At 37.9% G+C, this 15436-nt stretch overlaps 1 protein-coding gene across 1 annotated transcript in view; it reads right to left on the bottom strand.

Annotated features, from left to right (window-relative positions):
* Positions 1–15436, bottom strand: part of PAPSS1 (3'-phosphoadenosine 5'-phosphosulfate synthase 1) — a 117756-nt gene that overhangs the window by 60330 nt on the left and 41990 nt on the right. Inside the window, exons 6-7 of the mRNA XM_036764859.1 lie at positions 3622–3735; positions 621–732 (exon numbers count right to left, since the gene is read on the bottom strand). Of these exons, the coding sequence (XP_036620754.1) occupies positions 621–732; positions 3622–3735 (226 nt within the window). The remainder of the gene's footprint in view (positions 1–620; positions 733–3621; positions 3736–15436) is intronic.

Genomic DNA, 15436 nt, shown 5'->3' with positions numbered 1-15436 from the left:
CTGGTAAAACCTGGGAATCCCTCTGAGGACCATTTTTTAAAATGCATAAACTAAAATACAAAGGATTACAAAGGAAGCCAAAGATTAGTATAAATAAAGATGTATTTTTTTTTCCCCATTCCAGTTCAAAGTTGCCCTGAAAATTCAATTTACTCATCTGTAAAATGAAAGGGTAGAACATATGAGTTTTAAGTCCCTTCTGAGTCTAAAGCCTACAAATCTTTTCATAAGGAAAGTTTTATACATGTGGATCTTTCTGCACTGGGTCATTCTGTTTATTAATAGAAAGATACAACCGTTTGAGTTGAAAATTCGTAACATTCATTCATCAAAGAACAGGCAGGCAAAAGAAAAGGATTCTGTTTCTTGGGTCCATGTTTAACTTCTTCCACCCCATTTATTTTTTCTAAAAAAAATTTTTTTTGAGAAAAATCTAAATTAAGAAAAATGGAAAATCAATTAAAAAATAAAAAGATATGGCCTCATAGGAATTTTCAGTATTGAAATATCTGTATACTCTTAGGAAAAACTTGGAGACAGAAAACATTAAGAAAACTATAGTGATCCCAGACAGCATAATTTCTCTAAATCAATGCAATATTTAATGTAAAATGTCTCACCATCCAGCAGACAATCAAAATGAAGGCACTGCAGGTATTCCCTCTCTCTCATAAAACCATTTAGTGGAGTCGCCCAGCCTTCTGCCAAAACCTGCACCCACTGCATGTCCAACTAAGAGATGACAAAGAAAAGCAAAGTCACACATATCCATTATTTGCCAAAAAATAACCAAATGCTGTGTTACAAAAGAGCATCAAATCCATCCATCCATAGACCAACATTTATTAAGTACCTACTATGTGCCAGACACTGTGCTGAGCACAGTTTTAAGCAAACCGATGAACTTTAAAAACTTTATTTTGAAATAAGTAGAGACCAAGTTTTCAAGGAAGAACACAAATTTTTCCATAATCTAACAAGCCCCACTAAGAACAAAAATCTCCAATTAGAGACTAGGGAGCTACTAAATTATAGTTGGCTAAATTAGCCACAGACTGCAGAGCAGGCTTCTTTGAGAAGTATGGTGCAATAGGAAGGTAGGCAGCATGGTGCAGAGTGCTACATGTGGGAGTCAGGGAGACCTGAGTTCAAATCCAGCCTCAGATGCTTACTAGCCATGTGATCCCGGGTGAGTCACTTGTCTGCCTTAGTCTCCTCAAATGTCAAACAGGGATAGTAACAGCATTTATCTCAAAGGGTTGTTGGGGGAATCAAATACAATAATATTTGTACTTTGCAACATTGAAAAAAGGAGGAAGAGGAGGAAAGAAAGTTGTAGTGGAAAGAATACAGAAGAACAAAGAAAAGTAGAGAGAGGAGGAAGTCAGAGGAGAGGAAATAGCGGGTGCCATTTCCTAATATTTCTAAAATAGCACAAGTGGCAGGAAGGACAACAACAAGAAGCTAGATCCCAAGCAGCAACAGACATGTTAGAAGAAGTCATCATTCAGAAAGCAAGGGTGAGAGTAGGACTGCTGGAGAAGAGTTTCTGCTTACACAGCTAGCTAGCACAGTGGATAAATGGAGGAGTGGTTTGGGAGTCGAGGAGACATGAGTTCACATCCGACAGGACTTCCTTCAGCACCTGGGCCTTCTCACCCTGCTGTATCCTTCCACCACACTAGCCCCCTTGAGCCTCCCGTTGGCATCTCCACTTGGAGATGATGGCCTCATGTCAGCAATGCTTCATTCCCATCATGGCTGGAAGAATTTGGCTACCATGGCTTGGAATACTAAATAAAACATTCAGGAAGACCAGTGTCTAAAATGAGTATAGTTTAGTAGAGATATTTTTATCTGACATTGCTTTCGGGATTAGAAGAGAATAGGCAAGGGTTATTCTACAGGAGGCCACATCTTTACCATAACATAAATGACCAAAGGATGAGAAAGAATACAAGATCTCACCGTGATATTCTTCACTGACTATAAAAAAATTTGATTTGGCAGAGTAAGGCACTACCTTTAATGCTCTCCTCCAACAAGCTATCTGCCATGAATAAATAAAAATTATGAAAAGTTCCTTGAGGGAAGTAACAACTGAAATGTGCATGTTTAGTGACCCTGTGACAGTCATATCAAAAGAGGCATAGAACCAGAAGATGTGTTTGCCAAAAGTGTTTACTACAGTACCTAGCCAGGTCCTAGCACATAGTAGGTGCTGAATAAATTCTTGGCTCATAAAAGCTAGCATTCATACAGTGCTTTAAGACTGTAATGGCATCTCATTTGGATCTCACAACGATACCGTGAAATAGGTGCTAATATTATTACACAGAGGTTAAATGACTTGCCCATTATCTCACAATGAGTAAGTGTCTGAGGCAGGCCTGGAATTCAGGTCTTCCTAACTCTAAGTCTAGCACCCTAGCTTTCTCTAGTCATGGAACTCTAATCTCCAAAGAATTAAAAATGAGTCTCACACAGAGAAGGCAATAAAGAGGCACGTGGTGAGGGTAAGCAAACTATCGCATAATGACCAGGAAGCTACAAAGGAGCACCAGAGAAAAAGATGCCCCAAAAGAAATGTAGGCTCAAGAGAGGAGGACAGGCTAGTCACATAGCAAGAGTGAGAAAAGGCTGATGGACACCCCAATGTTCCAGTGGCAACCTCAAGATTTCAAAATAAGTCATGTAAGGTTCCCAGACATGTTGGATAGACCTACTGAAGCAAATTTACGGGAGGACATGGACAATAGATGCACAGGCTAGACACGGGTTACTAATCTTCATCACGGTATGGAACATGTACATAAAATCACAGATTCATTTCAGTAAAACTGTCCACATCAAAACAAGAAATTACACCAGCAATCACCAAGTCAGGTCCATCGATTAGGAAGTGGCAGTAAATAACAGTATTCAATGAGAAATATGCCTGTTGTTAAGGTCAGAAGTAATGGATTAATGAAAACCTTTAAAAAAATTTGAAAGAAAAGGGAAGCTAAGGGGTGTGTGTGTGTGTATGTAGGTGTTGTTTTTTAAACATACTTTTCAGTATGGCTGATAGGGTATAACTGAGAGAGCACTGGATTTGAGGGTTAGGAAGTCCTGGGTTTGAATCCTGCCTCAGACACTTATAACTAGCTAGGCAATCCTGGACAAGGCAATCTCTTTTTTTCTTTTTTTGGAGGGGGGAAGGCAGGGCAATTGGGGTTAAGTGACTTGCCCAAGGTCACACAGCTGGTAAGCGTGTCAAGCGTCTACGGCCACATTTGAACTCAGGTCCTCCTGACTCCAAGGCCAGAGCTCTACTCGCTGCGCCACCTAACTGCCCCACAAGTCAACCTCTCAAAGCCTCAGTTGTCTCATTTGGAAAAAGGACTTTTACATACATCAAATAACAAATGTAAAATGTTTTGCAAATCTTAACACAATATACCAGTTAGCTATGATTATTATTTTGTTAAATTGCCAATCTTAATATACTATATCGATGTCAGCTATCATTACTGTTTAAAAAAATATTAGTTTAGTAACTCTGGATACCTCAGTACTATAAACTTATTTAATTTCAATAGTATGGCTAGCCACAGCAAATAAATGTCCTCTGACCCTTACCTTGTTTATTTTCAATGCTGGTAAAGTTTCTGCATCTGTCTTTGCCAGCTGAAGCTTATTTTCTGGAACATACAACTCCTTTACTTCATAAGAAGCATCTACAGGCACAATATCCTATATAAAGAAAAAACAACAGCAATGCTAAAATATTTTTTCAGATGGTTAAGATTTATCTAAAAGGCATTCTCACTGCTACTGAATAATACATATATCTCATCTGGATTAAACATTCCGAGGTTCACTATGTAATAACGCCCAAACGGTTGGGGGCTTTTTTTCTTCATTGGTTGGTTTGGGGTTTTTTACGTTTCACATGACAGCCAACAGCCAATTCCAGGGTAGGTTCTCTTAGCACAAGTTGTTAAACTCTCTAGATGAGCCTTATTTTGCCCCACTCACTCATGGGGCATAATGGATAGCTAGGCTATGTGGGGGGTGGGCGGGGGGGGGGGGGGGAGGGGAGTACAAGGGCAAGAATACAAATCCAATCTGGAAAAGCCTATGTAAAAGAGAGCCATGAAGAGAGCTACCCTCCCAAGCTGCCTATTAAGGTTTGGAGTCCAGAGGATGAGGAGGCCTTGAAAAGATTGACCAAAAACTCATAAGGGCTGGAGAAGTAAGTAGGATCTTACTCCTGCCAAGTTTTTGTTATTTCAACGAATGACATGAGAAACATCATAAATGACTAATAGAAAATCAGAAAATGTTTCATTCCTATGCTATTATTTCTCCATCTAAGCGTACTAACATATAAGAGGTTAATTTCTTTCTGTTGAATACACAGTAAGGGATGCCAGGGAGGACTTGTATGAATTGATACAGAGTATTTTATAACGACAATGTGAAAACAAACAACTTTGAAAGACTTGATTCTGATCAATGCAAGGATCACTCATGATGCCAAAGGACCAGTGATGAACTATGCAGACAACCTCCTGATAAAAACCTGAGGTCTCAGAAGCAGAAAGAAATACATATTTTAAACAGACAATGTGGGAATTTGTTTTGCTTGACTATGCTTATTTATTACAAGGCTGGGTTTTTTTCTTTTGTTTTGGTTTTTTCCTCTTTTCAATTCAGGACAGGAGGTAGAGATAAGAGAAAGAAAATGAATGCTTGTTAACTGAAAAACTAAATTTTAAAAAATAAATAATGCTTCAATTCCAGAGTGCTACACATGCTCCAATACTACTAGGGATGACTTTTTAAAACTTTTGCCTGGCTGTATTCTAATATTAAAAGTCTCAAAATACACCTAATTGCATCTGCCTTTGCAAAGAAGAGTTGTGTTTAAAAATAAAATTTAAGCACCAACAACACTTGCTAAGCAGGTTGAAGCCAATGTTTTCATTTCAGACATGCTCTGCTGTAGAAAATAAGCACATTAACTTCGTGAATTTGCAATTCGCTGTTTTCCAAGAATATTACTTTGGACGAAGAGAGAGAATAGTGCTTAATGGTCATCTCAAACTGTGACGTTATGATAAGTCCTTTCTGGGGAGGCAGTAGGGCAATGGAAAGGACTTTGAGGAGCTGGATTCAAATCTTGCCTGACACTTACTACGAATCAGTCACTTACTTGCATCAGTCACTCAAACTTTCCTACGTGTCAGTTTCTTCATCTGTAAAACATGGAAGTCATACTAGACAGTTTCTGAGGTCCCTTGTAGCTCTAGAGCTAAGATCCTACTAATTAAGAAAACATGCTTAAGAGAAAATCATTCTTCCAGGAATATGAACACTAAAAGCAGTCAAGTAAGAGGTAAAAAGGCTTCCTTCTCTTTTTCTTTAAGTGTTTCTTAGTCTGTTCCTGGGATAAGTCCTTGGTCACATGTATTTTATACAAAATTCTTGATTAAAAAATACTACAGCATATATTTTTTTAAACCCTACCCTACTCAACTATATTTTCACATTAATTTATAGTCTCAGAATTCAGGCACCAAACGCTTTTGTTGCCTAAACATCAAAATTAAAGCTAAGCGATCAAAATCGTGGTTTTTTTTTCTTTTTCAAAAAGGCATCTAAATTATACTTCTGGAATTAACACTCAAAGACACAGCATAAGAGGAATGGGGGGGGGCAGGGCGAGGAGAGAACCTCCAAGCTGTACTTCATTGCTGCCACATTAGAGGCAGAGACAAGGACAGAGACAATCAGTCAAGCAGGAATTCAAAGAAGGGCAAAGGAGGACAAAAAATTCTAGCTTCAAACCATTTCTAGCACATTCTAGTGACAAGTCATGAGTTGTCACAAAACCACTAACCAACCTCTAAGAGGGATAAAACCACCTCAAAGAGAATGCCAGAGTATCTGGACAACAGAAACTGAAATGACTTTCCTGACACACACAAGCTGTCCATTTGACTTGAGATTCCTTAGGCTCATCAGACACCCAATCTGCTTTTGGAAGCAGTGTGTGTTCCTTGCAACTTGCACATAAAATAATTTATTTCAGGCAATTTCCCTTAAAACAAAAATAACAGATCACAGGCCAACCAAGTAGCAATGAATTATAGGCCTAAATGCCTCCCCCCTAACCCCAACAGCAGAACAGTGGGTACTTAGTAAGAAAGCAACAAGGGGAATTTCTAGAGGTCTTCCTCAGATGAGCATTTATAGTCCAGTTGCTATCTGTCAGTAGGGATATTTAAAAAGTTAGAGACCCAGATGAAGACTGACTCAAGGGGACTCTGGGAAGATGGTAGAGAAGATCAGAAAACTTTCAGCTCTCCAAATCTCCTCCGGAAAAAAGACCGAACATGGACTCAGAGCAGCAGAAATAAACATGGGGTAAAACAGTTGTGTTACTAAGATAATTTGACCCCAGGAAAAACCCCATCTCCAGGGGCAAAGGTGAAGTGCAAACACCTCCAGGCCAACTCTGCAGAACCAACAAACAATAAGGTCTGGGGGCAGGCTGGAGTTGAGAGGCAGAGAGGGTCTGACGACTAAGTAGGAGAAGACTGAAGGATCTGTCATTGCAGAGAGATGCCAAGCACAACTGTGCTGAGTGTAGTAATGAGGGACAGGGACTCTGCTGGCTGTAGGCACCTGCAGGACAGCAGAGACCCTGGTTTCAGTTCCAAGGTAGAGAGGACACTTGGAGTTTGCAGCCACTGGAGGGACTGCAGGGAGCAAGATCATTTGCAGGACGGTGTGGCTGGGGGCCTTACCTGTGGCTTAGGAGTGGAGAGCCCAACTTTGGGCCCTAAGACAGACTTCAGAAAATAACTGTAAGGAGGACCTGAGGCTTGGGATATTGTTCCCCATACCTCAGGACTACAACTTGATTACACAGCTGCTAAAAATAACATTTTAAAAATAAATAAATAAATAAAAGTGAGTAAGCAAAGGAGAAAAATCCCAAATATAGATAGTTACTATGGGGATAGACAAGATCAGGGTTCACATTGAGAGGAAGACAACAGAGCCAAAAAAGTCACTCCCTTTTAAATGAGAAATGTCAAATGGTCTTAAGCACAAAAAGAGTTCTTGGGAAGAACTTAAAAAGGGCTTTAAAAATCAAATAAGAGAGATTGAGGAAAAATCATTAAAGAAAGAGCAATCCAAGAAAATCGTGAAAAGAAAGTCAACCTACTGTAAATAGAGAATCAAAAACTTAAGGAAGAAAATAATTCCTTGAAAACCAGAGTCAGGCAAGGAGAAGCTAATGATGTTGTAAGACACCAAGAAATTATAAAACAAAATTTAAAAAGTGAAAAAATAGAAGAGAAAGTGAAAATCTCATCAGAAAAACAACTAATTTGGAGAACAGATCAAGGAGAAATAATACAAGAATAGTCAGACTACCTAAAAATTATGATAAAAAAAGAATCTTGATACAATATCACAAGAGATTATCAAGGAAAATTGCCCTGAAGTTCTAGAACAAGAAAGCAAATTCAAAATAGAAAAAAATCCACTGATCTTCATTGGAGATCCCAGGAGGAAAACTTACAGGAATATCATAGCTAAGTTTAAAAACTTGTAACACCAATGTTACTAGCAGCTGCTATGGAGGTGTTAAGACCAACACACAGGAGGGCTGCTAGCACAAGTTCTTTGATCTGCTTTTCTGAAGGAAAGCAACTTAAAGGAGTTTACAATGTCACTTTAATTAAACATATATCTATCATTCATTTAGTTCAGGGGAAAACAGCTTCAGAGAAAACACAAACAGAAATTACAAGCAGAAATTATATAAACAGAGCAAATAACACAAATCAGCACATAGGGCTTCTGTCTGTCCATAGCAATACATACATAGTTATCAGGGAGAGAGAAGTACCAACATCTGGGTTTTCAAAGTGAAGGGGCAACTTAACAGCTACCCAGAATCTCATCTGGCCAAATCACACAAACACTCTTCCATTGAGTCACACACACACACACACACTCTCTCTCTCTCTCTCTCTCTCTCTCTCTCTCTCTCTCTCTCCTTCAGGGTCAGAGGGCACCACAACCATGTGACTCAAACTCATGTGACCTAGGCTTTCTTGTGACTTAAGCAGGTCATCAAAGACTCTTAATTCAATAAAAGCCAAGACTCAATCAAAGGCACTTTATTGCCTTAGTGCCGAGAAGCACTCCAAAAGAAAAAACAGCAAAAAGTCCCACTTTGTTTGCCATTACAAAGCTCTCAGGTTAAGGAGAAAATACTGGAAGCAACAAGAAAAAAAAATTTATATCACGGAGCTATAATAAAGATTACACAAGATCTAGAAGCTACTATGCTGGAGGACCAACCATAGGTCTTAGAATACTATATTCTGCAGAATGTTCTGCAGAACAAAAGAGCTGGGATTAAAACCATGGGTAACTTACTCAGCAAAGTGAAGTATAATCCTGAATGAAAAACAAAGTGCACATTTAATGAACTCAAACACTTTCAGGTATTTGTGACAAAACCCACAGAACTTAAAGGAAAATTTGACATATAACATATCCTGGAGAAATATAAGGTAAACATTAAAGACCAATTACAAGGGATTCAATAAAGTCATATTGTTTACTTCGTATATGTGAAAATATTAGCAGTGCTCTTATGAGTGTGAGCATTATTTGGGTAGTTTAAAAGAAAGACCTGGGCTGAGCTGAGTATGATGGGATGATTCTAAAAAAATAAAACTGTAGGAAAAGATAAAAAGGAGTGATTATCTCATACAAATGAGGAATAAAAGGGAAAACTGATATAGAAGTTAATGGGGGGTGGGGAGGATACTGCTGCAACCTTGCTCTAATGAGAATGGGGTAAAAAGGGAACATACTCTCACTCTCATATACATGTATATGTGTATATATATATACACATATATACATATATATTATATGTCTGTATATATGTGTACATAGACACACACACACACACACACACACACACACATATATATACATACATAAATGTATGTAGAAAAGTCTTCTAAATCCAGAAAGAAACAAGAGGGCAAGGGGATAGGGTGGGGGGAGAGAGTAAGGAAGGGACACCTAGGAGGGTAGGTAGGTTATGGAACAGGAGGGCAAGGTAGCGGGTAGAAATAAAGCAGAGGAGTGAGGAGGGATAGAGTAAACAGGATGAGAAGAATAGTGAGGAAAAATAGGGAGGAAAACACACAAATAACTGTAGCTTAGAATGTGAATGGGACAAATTTACCCATAAAATGGAAACAGATAACAGATTAAAAATTGGAATTCAACAATATGTTGCATTCAAGAAATATCACAAAAATGACAGATACACACAAAGATAAAGGGTAGGAATAGAATTTAGTATGCAAAAAAAAAAAGCAGGGATAGTAATCATGATCTCAAAGTTAAAGTTAAAATAGATTTAATCAAAAGTGAAAAACAGAAACTTTGTCATCAATATTATTCAATATTATTTTAGACTATTTAAAATACCTAGACAGTATAAAATATCTGAGCAAAACAGACACAGGAACTATATGAACATAAGCATAAAACACTTTTTGTACAAATAAACTCAGATCTAAATAATGAAGTAATATTTATTGTCCATGAGTAGGTAGAGCCAATATGATTTTTTAAATGACAATTTTACCTAACCTATTTATTCAATATCATCCCAATTAAATTACTAAAAAAAAAACCCTATTTTACTGAATTAGAAAAAAATAATAAAGTCCATTTGGAAGAACAAAAGGTCAGGAACTTCGAAGAAGCCAGGGGAAAAAGATGTAAAGGAAATAGATTCAGCAGTATTAGCCCTCAAACTACATCATAAGGTGAGAGCATTGTTGAAGTATAAAAAGGATAATTTGATTACTTTAAATTAACATTTTCTTATATGAATAAAACCTATGTAGCCAAAAATAGAAGGAATGCATAAAATTGGGGTGGGGACTTTCATAGACAATCTCTGGTAGGATGTGATTGGGTTAGAATATTGCTGTGGTGTAATAAATGATGAGTTGGTCGATTTATAAAAACATGGAAAGACTTGGATTTATAAAGGAAGATACCATCTACCTTCAGAGAAATGGATGATAGGAAGAAATAAGCATAGTATGGTCTTACATATGTGTATGAGTGCATATGTGCATTACAGATATCTTGGTATACGTATATATATCCATGCCTTCTCTGGAGTGGTGAGGGAGGGAGGGAGAAAAACAAACCAACAAGGAAGCAAAGAAAAGCTGGGCAGCTTTGAAAACAATGTGAAGTATTACATAGGTTTTCTTGAAATGGAAATTTATTGTTTGACATCGAATCCTCTCTTATGGTCTGCTGTGTACATGGCAATGTTTTTTTCTTCTCATTTTGTATTTAAGTTTAAAATAAAAAACTTTACAAAAACCAAAACTGAATCAGTGCGGTTTTAGGGGCCTGTTTCGGATGATAATGCTGACGGAGGTAATTCTCATTCAGGAAACTCCCTTTCCTAGGCAAATCAACACGTGTTGTGCAGTTACATGGTAATGCTGAAAGGCTAGGGTATTTGTCCACACAGAGCTGAACATGAATTCAGGTCTCCCTGACTCTGAGGTCAGGTCTCTATCATCCACTACACCATCCTGCCCTTCGAGTATGTTTATGAACCCCAATAACTAAAGCTTCTAAAACTAAAAACCTTCTACTAGAAACACCTTAAATAAGCTCAATGAGACTTGTACACAGAAGCCATTTCATACGCATTTACCACAGAAGTGATTAAATAAAGGATACACGCTGGCTCTATAGCTTTATCATGCAATGATCACTCGCCATTGTTTTTCTTAGGGAGAAGGTGTGCAGGTCATACAACAGACGCCCCCTAGAAATAGTAGCCTTTGGCTTTTCATTTCATTCTCCATAAATAAGCCACTAACGAGTTAATGAGCACATTGATCCCACATTTTAAAAGCTTCCCCCTTAGTTTTCTGCACTTTTTTCTCAAGCCAAGTACGCCTTTGAACATTAAGACGTTCCTATTTTTAATGTACCTATTAAATTATTATCTGAACAGCACCCATCCCAAGCATGCAGACCAACACAGAACATTCTGGCAACACTTGAGAACCAAACTGCGAAGGCTGGTTTTTATGTGCAGAGTAAAAGACATTTTAGGGCATTAAACCACCATTTTGTAGAAAGACAAACCTTTAAACAATTTATAGCACCAGTAAAATCTAGATTTAAAAACAGCATTTAAAACATCACTTCAGATTAAAAACAGCAGCAGAAAGTCTTACTTCCTTCAACCACAAGAAGGCTGGTTAAAAGGCAATGCTAGCAGGCCATCTAGTGACCGTTTCAAGGTTAGAAAGAACTTTTGTCCCAAATCCCAGATCCTCATATTCACTATATAACCACTTAATCGTGACTCAGAGAATCTCTCTCACACACACACAGGGATCAAGGACAGCAGGTGCTGCAGAGTCTGAGACTGTGAGCAGGTGAGGGACCCATGTCACTAAGAAGCTACCTGCTGATAGCGACATCCTGAGGCTGGTTCACTATTGATGGTTGTGTGAGGAATACATACCTGCATCTCCTCAGACAAAACAAAACAAACCTTCTCTAATGGAACTGCACTAAAAGGGGTATTCTGCACAGAAATCCCTCCAAAATGTAGTCTATTCGGAGTACTAAAGTATCCAGAAGGAAAAGCTGGCATTCCCATTACCTGGGGTATATGTTACAAAAATGGTGATCAAATCTCTTTCTATTGGAACATAAGCTTCTATGGGGCAGGCAAGGTCTGACTCAGTTTTTCTGTGTTCCTCGCACCTAGCTCATGGCACTCTACCCCTTCTCTCCTTCACTTTCCCTTTGTTTCCCACCGAAAGTCTCCTTTTCCATTTCTCTCAGTGTCTCTGACCCTGTGGGTGTCCGCAGATTAGCAACTTTTCTGTAAGACGGTCTCTGAGGTTTCCCTGGGTGATGGAAGTGGACCTGCCCAGAGTCACAGGACGAGTATGTGTTAAAAGAAAGTCTTGAACTCAGGTCTTTCTGATTCCAAAGCCTGTCTGCTATTCGCTACACCAAAATGTGGGTTTCTTTATCATTTATTATATTGTTCAGGATACCTTATTAATTATTATACTGTTTAAATCCAACTTTAATGTGATTAGAGACTGAACCCAGGATGCTGCCCTGACCTCAGTAACTCCCCAGGAATGCTAGAGATGGTTACAAGGAATTTGGATTCCTCCAGGGCCCAGATCCACCCAAAATAGTCTCATTCTGGGTCCCCACACCCAGGTCTTATTTTGGGCCCATCCAAGCTTGTTTCTGCTTTGGACCAAACTTTACTTTTCTTGTTTACATTTACTAATATTCATCTCAATTTACCTTACTCTCAAGCTTCCCTCTTGGCAAAATTACTTAATTGCATACAGGTGGTTCACATTCTTTTGTCTAAATATTATATAATGTAAACCTTCCAGAGCCTGGACCAAGGGAGCCAGACCTCCTTTCGAGCTCACTCTCCTCTACCAAATGACCTAATAAATTTCTTTCTAAAACTATTTCATATTTGGGATTTGCTCTCATGAGCAACAATATCCACTGTCCCTTTGCATGTAGTTGGTGCTTGATAGTAAAAGGTTTGTTTACTGAAGGTCTCTGGGGACCTAATGGTTTGCCCATCTATCATCATTTCCTCCCCAAACAAAACAAACAAAAACAAAAGGTTTAATTTTTTGCTGAGTACAGAGAAGGCAAAATACAGGGGAAAGGTTATTGTTAGTCGAAAAATTGGGTTTTCAAGGAAGCACTGCAAAATTTTTCCTGGGCAATCATATCCAGTTTTATCCTCTCCGCTTTATCAGACACTAACAAATTCGGCTCATTTCCTTATCCTCTTTTGCCTAGATTATTAAAAACACCCTCTTAATTGGTCTCCCTAGGAACAACTAGGTGACATCTCTGGCCTCAAATACTTAAGAGCCATGTGACCTGGGAGAGTCGCTTAATCTTGTTTGCCTCAGTTTCCTCAGCTGTAAAATGAGCTGGAGAAAGAAATGGCAAACCACTCTGGTATCTTTGCTGAGAAAAACCCCAAATGGGGTCATGAAAAGTCAGGCACGACTGAAAAATGACTTAATAACAACTTGTCTCCTTGCCTTGTCTCTCCCCATTTTAAACACTCTATTGCTTCGAAGTTAAACTTAAAAATTCCTCCACTTGGCTTTCAAAATCCTTCACAACCTGCCACAACCTATTTTTTTCCAACTTCACTGTCTATTACTCATCCTCCCAAACTCTGGGGCCCAGTCAAAACGTCATTCACATGGTATTCCATCTCTCACCCCAGGGTCTCTGCCGTGGCCGAGAACGCATGCTAGCCTCACCTCTGCCCCGCAGAATTCCTCTCGTCCTTCAAGACCCACCTGAAGCTCCACCTTGAACTTGAAATCTTTTCTGATCCCCAAAATGTCAATGCCCTCCTTCCCTAACTTGAATTTAACTTTATATTTTTCCTCCTTATATTAATTCTGTATTAATATTATGTTATAACATCAATTATAATTAATTATAATAAATCATTGATACTAATTAATATTCTGATTAAGTATGTCCTTATTGTTTTCCTCTCACCCCCATTAAGAGGTAAAACTTTACAGCAAAGAATACTTCATTCTTTTTACCTGTATCCTCAGTGCCTCACACAGTGACTGGCACAATATGCTTTGTAATTGACTATTTCACTGTCTCGAATAATATCCAGGGCCTGGTGTATTTCTCCACATGCTAGGAATCCCCAACTTAAAATATAAAGTCGAATCTTCCTCTAATTGTTCTAAAAATGTTCACCAAACCTTTTTTTTTTATTACATACTCCAACAGTAAAAAATTTTTTAAGCATGTATTCCCATTTTGTATATTTATTTAGAAATTATATGCACGTATTATTATGCTATTTTGCATCACAAAATGTAAAAAAGTAAAAAAGAATATAGAGAACAAAAAGGTTTTCTGTATTGTTGAAAAACAACACAGTAAGTTTATTTCCTTTAGATCTCTTCCTTTTTAATAATTCTTGGTATTAATAGCAATGCGATGGAGTTTGCTTCATTATTTGTTTTAATTCTTTTGATGCAGTGACTCAAAGGTCTGGTTCTAAGATGACCTTATTTCAAAACTTGGTCATGGCTAGAACAGACACCTCGCAAAGACTATAAATCTACATGGAATAAGTACAACTTTGGTTACACACAATTAAATAAATCACAATATTCACCTTTCAGGTCCAGTCACCAATTCTGCAAAGGTTTTTGCTGAAATTCAGTGCCTAAATTTCCATCCTCACAGATGTCAATCAGTTGTTCTTGAACACTAATTTAACAGAATTGCATTATCATATTTTTAACATGTCAGTTCAAAACTGACTGAAATTCTTCATTTGGAAGATTTTTTAAACCATAGGTTAGGAAATTCTGTTGCCAAGTTTTTAAAATATGCGGATACAGGTTTTTATAGGTTAACAACACACTTAGATCATTTGGCAACAAAATCTCATAAAATGGAAACATTTCAAATTCTGTTTCCAAGTATGCAGATAAGAGAATTTTTATAGGTAACAAACTTACATTGTTTGGCAACTAAATTATATAAGGACTGACACATTTCAAATAAGGATGATCTGAGGTAACATATGAAGTGCTCATAAAACTTTAAAGCGCTTATAGAAATGCTATTATTATTTATTATTTTCAAACAGCTCTTTTCAAAATGCTCTCTCCTCAGCCTGAATCTTTTTCATTCATTTCAAAAGGCAGTTACTTTCCCATTGTTAAATGGTTACTTTTACCTTAAAGGAACTGATTATGTGTTTTTTTTTTCCAAACCATCTACTAGGCCACATACTTCTGATGGACCCACTTACCATTACAGAAACAGTAGGCTTCACTAAACTATAAATAAGTAGGACAATGCCAGACTTTGGCCCCAGATAGCCAATGAGGTTCTGTGTGGTACAAAAGATTTTCATGGTTATTTTCTGACTTCTTGTCCTATTTGACTACACAATTAGTTTTTACCTCTTAAGCTAATAAAGATGTACTACTCAGAATAGAAGGGTGAGCTCTGCCATGTTCTTCTTATCCACGTTATTAGTATTATCTTCAACAATGAGTTTCTGGGAAAGAATCTTTTTAAGCTGCTTGTCAATTTTTGAGGGTTAGTTAAAACTAGATAATCTAACCTAAAAATATACTTAACTGGGCACTGGTAAATAACGGGTCATATTACAGCGACAGGGAAATAAAGAACGAGGGCACCTCTGTCAACCCTCTTCCCTCAGAACACCTTAAATACATCACATCTGACATACAGACTAAGCAAGGGTGCTGGTGTCAATCCATATATT

The sequence above is a fragment of the Trichosurus vulpecula genome, chromosome 6 (genome assembly GCF_011100635.1).
Source record: "Trichosurus vulpecula isolate mTriVul1 chromosome 6, mTriVul1.pri, whole genome shotgun sequence".
NCBI classification, from domain to species: domain Eukaryota; kingdom Metazoa; phylum Chordata; class Mammalia; order Diprotodontia; family Phalangeridae; genus Trichosurus; species Trichosurus vulpecula.
Note: the sequence above shows the minus strand (reverse complement) of the source record. Positions and strands in the feature narration are given on the sequence as shown.